This window comes from Plectropomus leopardus, unplaced genomic scaffold (genome assembly GCF_008729295.1).
Source record: "Plectropomus leopardus isolate mb unplaced genomic scaffold, YSFRI_Pleo_2.0 unplaced_scaffold394, whole genome shotgun sequence".
NCBI classification, from domain to species: Eukaryota; Metazoa; Chordata; class Actinopteri; order Perciformes; family Serranidae; genus Plectropomus; species Plectropomus leopardus.
The window spans coordinates 1-9,631 of NW_024643127.1; the positions used below are offsets into that span (position 1 = coordinate 1).

The 9,631-nt window shown below is 42.5% G+C and overlaps 2 protein-coding genes across 2 annotated transcripts; one reads left to right on the forward strand and one right to left on the reverse strand.

Moving 5' to 3' along the window:
* Window positions 1-1,250: 1,250 nt before the first annotated feature.
* On the forward strand, window positions 1,251-3,117 carry LOC121938996 (3-ketoacyl-CoA thiolase A, peroxisomal-like; the record flags this gene model as incomplete). Its single annotated transcript, XM_042482148.1, has 3 exons — window positions 1,251-1,306; window positions 1,589-1,734; window positions 1,822-3,117. Coding segments are annotated over 3 exons (278 nt in total), but the record flags the coding sequence as incomplete, so codon positions are not given.
* Window positions 3,118-3,595: 478 nt separating this feature from the next.
* On the reverse strand, window positions 3,596-9,607 carry esf1 (ESF1, nucleolar pre-rRNA processing protein, homolog (S. cerevisiae)). The gene is made up of 9 exons (XM_042482149.1): window positions 9,458-9,607; window positions 9,263-9,377; window positions 8,532-8,727; window positions 7,878-8,048; window positions 7,658-7,785; window positions 7,008-7,095; window positions 6,631-6,722; window positions 5,364-5,519; window positions 3,596-4,311 (listed from the first exon to the last, which is right to left on the reverse strand). The coding sequence occupies exons 1-9, from the start codon at window positions 9,592-9,594 to the stop codon at window positions 3,955-3,957; spliced, it is 1,440 nt and encodes a 479-aa protein (XP_042338083.1). The 5' UTR covers window positions 9,595-9,607; the 3' UTR covers window positions 3,596-3,954.
* Between the last annotated feature and the right edge of the window lie 24 nt (window positions 9,608-9,631).

The window sequence follows — 9,631 nt, forward strand, 5'->3', positions numbered from 1 at the left end:
CTTAGAATATCTTTTATTGATGCGTTATAGTATACAAAGTGGAAATAAAGGCCAAAAAAGGCCAAAAACCTCATATTTTAGGATGTCAAAAAAATGGTGAAAAGAGGCAATAGTATAGTATGGCGAAAAAAGTCAAAATTTGATCGCTCCTAAAAATGGCTTAAAATAACTTAGAATAGGTTTTCATGACACGGTATGGTATGCAAAGTGGAAATAAAGGCCAAAAAATGCCAAAAACTTCATATTTTATTATGTCAAAAAAATGGCGAAAAGAGGCAATAGTATAGTATGGCGAAAAAAGTCCAAATTTGACCGCTCCTAAAAATGGCTGAAAACACCTTAGAATAGCTTGGACATACGCGTTATGTTATACAAAGTGGACATAAAGTCCAAAAACTGCAAAAACTTCATAATTTAGGACGTCACAAAACTGGCCAAAAGAGGCAATAGTATAGTATGGCAAAAAAAGTCCAAATTTGACTGCTCCTAAAAATGGCTGAAAACAACTCAGAATAGCTTGTAGAGACGTGTGTTATGTTATACAAAGTGGGAATAAAGGCCAAAAGTCTCATTATTTAGTATGTCAAAAAAATGGCCAAAAATCTCATGGCGTACGGCGAAAAATGTCAAATTTTGAAATGCCCCAAAAATGGCTGAAAACAAATATTATAGTCTGTAGAGTCAGGTCATAGCATGACACAAAGTCATGATTTAGCATGTCGAAAAAATGGCGAAGCTTGTGACCATAGGTGAGGGTAGGAACGAAGATCGACTGGTAAATCGAAAAACATTTGACTCCGCTTCCTTTTCACCACGACAGATCGGTGCAGAGTCGGCATTACTGCAGCCGCCACACCGATCGGCCTGTCGATCTCCCGCTCCATCCTTCCAAAAAGGCCTAAATACTTCGACTTTTCCCAACAATGTATTTCAACTTTATTCTTTAAAGTTTTAATTTTTTTCTCAACTATTTGATTTTTTTTACAACATAATTAAGGACATTTTGACTTTTTCTCAACACGCACAACGAAAAATTCCTCTCAAAATTATTTCTCCTGTCTGGCCCAAATCCTGTTCCGTAGTTTTGTCTGAAAATGCCTCGTGTCAAATTTACACGGCAAAATGTAAGAAAGTGAACCAAAGTGTGTTTTATTATCAAAGCTCAAAATCTTTTCTGTGTAAAATCCTGACAACTTTTCCGATCTTTTTGGCTGAACCGACTCTTCTAACTCGACCTGTTTCCTCCAAAGGACTCTGCGTGGCGGATATCGACGTGTTCGAAATCAACGAGGCCTTTGCCAGTCAGGTGAGTTAACGCCTAAATGTCGACGAATACGTTCATTTATCTTCTTACTGCATGTCCTCCAAAAACATTCTCTCTGGAAACTGTGTCTCTGCTACTCTGGAGTTTTTGAGTGTTTTCTACCGAAAATAACGAAAAGGCGACCACAGCGAGTAACAGAGACACTGTTTTAGAGAGAGACCTTCGAGCGGAGGCAAAAGTCTGCAGTGGGAATGAAAACATCACGAGCCTTAAGTGTGAATATTTTCCGTGTGATTCGGTCGCACTGACCCTTCGCCGCTGCAGGCGGTGTACTGCGTGGAGAAGCTGGGGATCCCGCTGGAGAAGGTGAATCCTAACGGAGGCGCCATCGCTCTGGGTCACCCTCTGGGCTGCACCGGTGCTCGACAGGTGGTGACGCTGCTCAACGAGCTCCGCCGCAGAGGCCGCAGGTTCGCCTGAAACACAAACGAGCGTCATTTCTTACAGACGCACGAGAGTTTTTTTAAAAATGCGTTGTTGTGGTTACCTGTCTGCAGGGCGTACGGCGTCGTGTCCATGTGCATCGGGACGGGGATGGGAGCGGCTGCCGTGTTCGAATACCCCGGACCGTAGGCGACAAATCAAGACTCTCTTTCAGAAATGGCGATTGATCGGCCTTCTTCAGACCGTCGCCGCAGCTCAGCCGTGATTGGTCACTTCAGTGATCTTTAGCTTTTGGAAAAAAATTGCCTTCAAGTATTTCTGCCAGAAAGCCTTTTTTTGTTTCTTTTGTTGTTGTGGGTTAAAATTAATAAATTTCTGCGATTAAGTCATGAAGACAAATGTTTAACCCTTTGAAATCTGAGCAAACTGGATTATTAAAAAAAAAGAAAAAGTGGTCAAAGTCAATGAAAAATGACAAAAATTAGCAAAAAAACAAAAAAAAAAAACTTTGCCCGTCTTTCCATCGGGATGAGGGCGAGAAAATCAGACTGAATTTTCATTTTGGGGTGAACTGTCCCTTTAACAGATAAATAATCCCCGCCGTGTGAAAAAGGGCGGCAGAGAAATTCAGTTTTGAAATTAATCTCACACTGAACTGATGCTGAACTTTAGACCAACACAGCTGATAAAGTGCCTGATTTGATCTTGCTGAATAAACAATCGATCATCTATCACCGATCATTGATCACTGATCATTGATCCCGATCAACTGAAAACAGATGAGAGCTGGAGACAAGTTATTTTTGTTTCTGCTGTACTCCGTGTTGTCATGAGGAAAATTATTTTTTTAATCCGCATTAATCCCAAATAGCGAGTTTGATTTTTCGGTGTTTGAGGACGTTTTAACCACAGTACGTTCTGTCAAATGAAAGGGCCGATAAATTACAGTCACCTGGTTCATAAATGCTTTTAATCTGATAAATTTTAATATCAATATTAACAGCAAAGTGCGTTTGTGTCTCGGGAGAGATTATCAGCATCGTTACTGCAAAACCGTCACGTTTTATTCGCTGAATGTTTTAGAGCAAAAATTAAGTTTCTCTCAGCACGCTGTCCGTCAGAAACAAGCAGACGGGAACGTAACAAATTTCGGTTAAATCTAAATATTGAATGAGTCGTTTTAAATGATTTACGGATTTACAGACGTTTCTTTCTCGATGTCGGCGGGCTCGATTAAAGGACTGACTTCATATTTCTAAGTTTTTTGGAAGAGCACGATTTCTGAAATTGACATGACGTCTCGCTCTGTTGAATCAGAGGACGATGCTGAGCATGCATTAACCCTTTAAAACCCGAACAAACCAGCTCCGTTTCTTTCAAAAGCACGAGAAGGCAATGAGCAACGAAAGAAGAAATGACCCAAAAATAAGCAAGACGTTAGTAAAAGTATAAGAAAAATACCTGAATATAGTTTATAAGAATAATAAGAATAAAATTTAAGGAAACTACTCGGAAAAAGTGCTTAAAAACAATGTTTTACAACAATGTTGTGACATAATTTTAAACGTGATTTTGATAATTTGCTATAAATTTATTTTTCAATAAATTTTTAAGAATAACTTTCTTAATCTACAGATTTCCTGTAATTTGTGGAAAATTTCCCGCCAAGTTTTTGAGTTACCGTCAGAGAGAATTTAACATGCAGAAATATGTAAAAAAAAAATTAATAATAATAATTGGAAAAAGAAATCTCCTTTGATACAATGCAGACTTGTGAATTGTGAAAAAAAGCAAATTCAAAATTAAGTAAAAGTACGAGAAAATTGTCGAATGCTACAAATTCTCTTAAACTGCAGGTACGCGCCACAAAAAAATGAACAAAAAAATCTGTTTTTCCTGCTGGTTCTTGCATGAGGCGAAACCTGTAACTTTGATCATCTCGATGACTTTAATGACTGTAGAGTTTGTGAACCTGAGCTGTGAATAATGTGAATAACGTGTTGAATTACGCTGATTTTATAGATGTAAAAATAAAACATTTCAACACGATCTGAGGCGGCAGGATTCAGTCTTTACTGAAAAATCGATTTTTTTTGTTGTTTCTGTACAAACACATGAAACAGAGAAGCAGCTGAGTCTGCGTGAAGATGAAAAACTCGCTCCATCGAGTCGACTGTCTGTGATTTTTAAAGGAAGCAGAGTTTCGTTTTCCCGTGAAAGCGTCCGTAGAAAAGTTCGAGTCAAACCTACGTGAGCTTCTGCTTCTTCCGCGCCTGGAACTGCTCCGTTTTGCTCTTAACGGACTTGATGAGCAGAGACAAACCGGGGTCCATCGACTTCTTCGTCGTCTCGTTCGCTTTTGAAGCGTCAGAGTCATTTTCACGTTTGCTCCCGGCGGCGGCGGCGGCCTCCCCCTGCGTGGGCCTGACCCTCTGAGCGCTGAGCGCGTCCTCCATGCGGCGCTGCTCGTCCTCGCGTCGCCGCTGCTTCTCGGCGAGGATGCTCTGCGTGGCTTTGGTCTTCCTGTAGTTCGGGTGTGACGGGTCCAGGTTGAACAGGTGCGAGGTGAACATGGCGGCGAAACGAGGGTCTTTAACGTCCACCTGCACAGACAGACGGCGGATTATCAGTCTGCAGATTATCTGGATCGATATTTTATTTCAATGATCATCAAAAAAACAATGAATTAAAAAGAGCAAACAAAGTGTCATCATGGGAGGAACCTTTACTTTGTGAAACCTCAGGGAGATAATTTCAATTATTTTTTTATTCAAATTTTCAGAATTATATATTTTATATATTCATATATATTAGGGCTGTCGTTCGATTAAAATATTTGATCGCGACACAAAAAAATATGTAATTAATTGCAAGTTAACTGTGGACGATGATGCAATTAATCGCATGTTTTTTGTGTTGTAAATGCTCCTTAAAGGTTAATTTTGATGTTTTTGTACTGTTATCAATGTGGAACTGGACAAATATACATATATTACTATTACAACAATCCAGGAAAACGACAAATACTCTCCAGAATAACCTCAAAGGTACTGCGTGTTTAAAATAAATAAATAAATATATACATATTTCTGTCGAGAAACTGTGACGGCTGTTTGGAGGCTAAATGTCAAAAATAAATAAAACAATAAAAAATAACTCAGTAAAATATGCTAAAATAAGGTGAAAAACACTAAAAGATAAAACAATAAAATATGCTAAAATAAGATAATAAAACTAGTGTTTTATTATCTTATTTTAGCATATTTTATTGTTTTATCTTTAAAATAAATCAGTGAAATATTAGATATAAACACACTAAAAATAATTCTGAAACTAAAACAGAATAAGAAAATATATGAATCAATAAAACAGACTGAGAGGATAAAACAAAAGTTAAAAGGCAGATTTTAGAGGCAGGTCGTGAGTTTGCTTTCAGAAATATTAACACGAACGTGTCGCTCTCAGGTCTTCAGGTCAGCTGGTTCACAGACGCGGAGAATAATTAGAATAAAATAATAACAATAAAGCGCCGCCTCGCTGAGCGATTTAACGTGTTTTTGACATCTGGACGATCTACAGGACGAACCACGTCCCCGCCGTGTTATTTTTGGAGCTCTGCTCCGGCCGAACACGGACGTCTCGTCGTTAAACCGACCTGGAAGTCGTCGCCCTCCGGCGGCTGCTCGCCCGTCTTCAGCAGCTTCTTCCTCTTCTTCCTGCTCAGATTCTGCTGCTCCACGATCTTATCGTAGTTGAAGTGTTTGTGTTTGGCCTCGTCAGCGTCGTCCTCCATCAGCAGAGCCATCTCCGCCTGCACGCACACACACACACACACACACGCAGACACACACACACACACGCAGACACACACAAGCAGACACACACACACATGCACACACACGCAGACACACACACACACACACACGCACACACACACACACACACACGCAGACACACGCACACACACACACACACACACGCAGACACACACACACACACACACACACACACACACGCAGACACACACACACACACGCACGCAGACACACACACACACACGCACGCAGACACACACACACACACACGCAGACACACACACACACACACGCAGACACACACACGCACACACACACACACACACACACGCAGACAGACACACAAACACACACACAGACACACACACACACACACAGACACACAGACACACACACACACACACACACACACACACACACACACACACACACGCAGACACACACACACACACACGCACACACACACACACACACGCAGACACACACACACACATGCACACACGCAGACACACACACACACATGCACACACACGCAGACACACACACACACATGCACACACACGCAGACACACACACACACATGCACACACACGCAGACACACACACACACACGCAGACACACACACACACGCAGACACACACACACACGCAGACACACACACACACGCACACACACACACACACACACACACACACACACACACACACAGAGACACACACACACACACACACAGAGACACACACACACGCAGACACACACACACGCAGACACACACACACGCAGACACACACACACACACACACGCAGACACACACACACACACGCAGACACACACACACACACACGCAGACACACACACACACACGCAGACACACACACACACGCAGACACACACAAGCAGACACACACACGCACGCAGACACACACACACGCAGACACACACACACACACACGCAGACACACACACACACGCACGCAGACACACACACACACGCAGACACACACACACACACACGCAGACACACACACACACACACACACACACACACAGTTACGTGTTTATCACGTGCGGTTTCCTCGGGGATCTGCTGGGTTTGAACTCTGACCTTTTGTTTCTGCAGCTCCTCCTCCTCCTCAGCTGTCCGCTCCTCTTCCTCCTCCCGCTGCTTCTTCTTCTTCTTCTGTTTCTTCCTCGTGTCTGCGGACACATCAGAGGAGACCGAAGCTTCCTGAGCGCCGACGAGCCGCCAAACATCTGAACTCAAAGACTCTCCGAACCGTAAAAAAGCTGATTCACAACATCGCCTTCAGTTCGTTTTTTCAGCTCTGTCCGAATTTTGAGATTAATTTCTGTTTGCGTCTTTCTCTAAATTGTTTTTGGAACAATGAATGCAACAAAAAAACACAGTTTCATTTCTAAAAAAAAACGCCATCATGTCCCACAAACCCCTGCTGTGCCGCGCCGACGGACGGCCGTGATCACCTGCAGCGGCGAGCTCCTCGGCGAAGAACGGGTCACGGAGGTCGACGTCTGGAGGAAGCTCGTCGTCACTGAGCTCTTCATCGTCTCCCTGATACACAGAAAATACGGAAGTGATTCATAAAACCACAGAAGAAGAGTCAGAGACTGACCTTCAAAATAAAAGTAGAGCAGCTTCTTCAGCAGATAATAATGTTGCTGATTTGTTGCTCTGTGATCAATGAAAAGAGAATTAACTTATAATATTACAAGAAAAAAGTTATAATTTAACGAGAATTCATATTTTTAATTATAATTATATTATGAATTTGGTTATATAACAATATAACTTTGTTCTTGTAAATTTATGACTTTTCTGTTAAAACTTTTGACTGTTTTCTCGTAATATTACGACTTTACTCTTACATTATTATACATTTATTCTCATAATATTACTGCTTTTTTAAATATTTCAACTTTTTCTCAGAATATTACGACTTTATTCTAAAAATCGAACTTTTTTTTCTTAACTATGGCTTTAATCCTCCGTGGTAACAGTCGGATAAATAAAAACCTCAATAATAATTAAAAAAAGAGCGAGTTCTGAGTTTTGAAGAAACAGATCAAATAAAAACGCGTTCGTAACTGGATGCTGTTGGTTTCGTCCTCCTCACCTCGTTTCTCTGAGATTTCTTCTGCTTCTTTCGCTCTTTCTTCTTCTGCAGGAACTCCTCCCACGGCGTCAGCTCGTCTTTGCCCTCCAGCTTCTTCTTCACCAGCTGCTCCGTCGTCTCCTTCAGTCCTGCACACGGACACATTTTAATAAACGAACCTCGGCTCGTAACCAAAAAACCCTCGTTTTGACCCAGACGGCTGGAATAAGCGCAGTGGTACCTGGCACCCAGGTGATCTCCATCTCCATGTCCCTGTCCTCCTGCAGCTTCCTGTCTTTGTCCTGGATGCCTCTCAGCAGCTCTCTGTACTTAGAAATCTGCTCCTCGCTTTTCTTCTTCTTCTTCTTCTTCTCCTCCTGCTCCTCCTCTTTCTTCACCTCCGTCTCTTTAGCTACAAAACCATCAAAACACATCGAGACTCCTCAGAGCTGCAACATCGACGGGCGACTTTCTGCTGCAGATTTGTGCAAAACTTAAGTGACGTTTTCTAAAATCTCGATAAAACTCAACGTGGAGCCGACCGTGTTTCCACTGAGTGATGTCATGTGACTTCTCCTCTGATAACATCCCAGTAACCATGGCGACGGATGTTCAAAACACCAGCAGCTTTATTTCTATTGCAGCCGTCATTATTTCAATCCGAGGCCACGTAGGCGTGTTATGGGAAGGCGAGCCCGTTATACGTGGGAGGGGACACGTATGACGGAGAGTCTCCCGACCAATCAGAGAGTCTTTAGATTACAGGTCATATTAGTCAAATCAGGGTCAAATCTGTCCCCTCCTCATCTGAAAACAAACGTCACGGCGTGCACGGACTGTCAGAAAAGTCGCGCTTTTCTCTGATAATATTCGGAGTTTCTGCGGCGTATCTCACCGCCTGCTGCCGCCTCAGCGTTCCCGCTCTCCTGCTCTCCGAACTCCGTCCCTCCGTCTTCACCGTCCTCTTCCTCTTCCTCGCTGGAGGAGGCCAGGTAGGCGTTGAAGTCCATGGCCAGCAGCTCGTCTTTGGTGAACTTCCTGTTCAGGGCGGTCACGCGCTCGCTGTCCGTCTCGTCCCACGTCAGCTGCACCTAAACACAGACTCACACGTCAGTCCCCGAGACGTTTGTCTTCTACTGAAGTGAATTTAAATATATATATTTATTTTATATTATGTATATTTTCATACAATACAATAAATATTTCATTTTATTTATTTATTTTTTCGTATATATATATTTTTGACTGTCGAGTTGGCACCTTCTTGTCCACGGAGCCAGCAGGCGCCCTAACACCGTGTTTTTATTATACTTGGCAAAAAAATATTTTTATATTGTTTATAATTTTTTTACTATTGTTACTGTCTCTCTCTGTCTACTCTCCTGTACTCTCTGTACTGCAAATATCGCCAGTGTGGGACTAATTAAGGATTATTTTATCTTCTCGTCCTTGAAAAATCTGTTTTTTAACATCGAGGGTCTAAATTCTGTCCATCGTTCGTGTTCTTACCTTCAAATGTTGAGTAATACTACAGTGTCGGAACTGCATCAAATATACTCAAAGCATAACAAGTAAAAGTACTCATGCAGCCCCAGCATTTTTGATCGTAACTTTACGTCTTCGTACCTTCGACGTCGCGTTGGCCGCTGAGGTGAACAGTTTGGGCGTGTAGGCCGAGAGGTTCACATCCGTCGCCGCGTCTTTGGGCTCCTCGTCAAACGTGACGTCGTCTGGAACAAAGCTGCTCAAAAACAGACAAACTCCAGTTTAAATCAACGCTTTTCTCCAGTCGTTTCGGTCAAATTCGCGTCCTCGTCTCACCGGAGGTCCAGGACGGAGCAGCTGCTCTCGTACTCGTAGCCGTCACACTCCTGGTAGATTTTGGCGGCGGTGTCAGCAGAGTCGCACTCCGCCACGGCGTAAAAATACTTCAGCCGCTTGAACTGATAATCACGCATCTTCTCTCTGTAACCTCTGAGACACACACACACACAC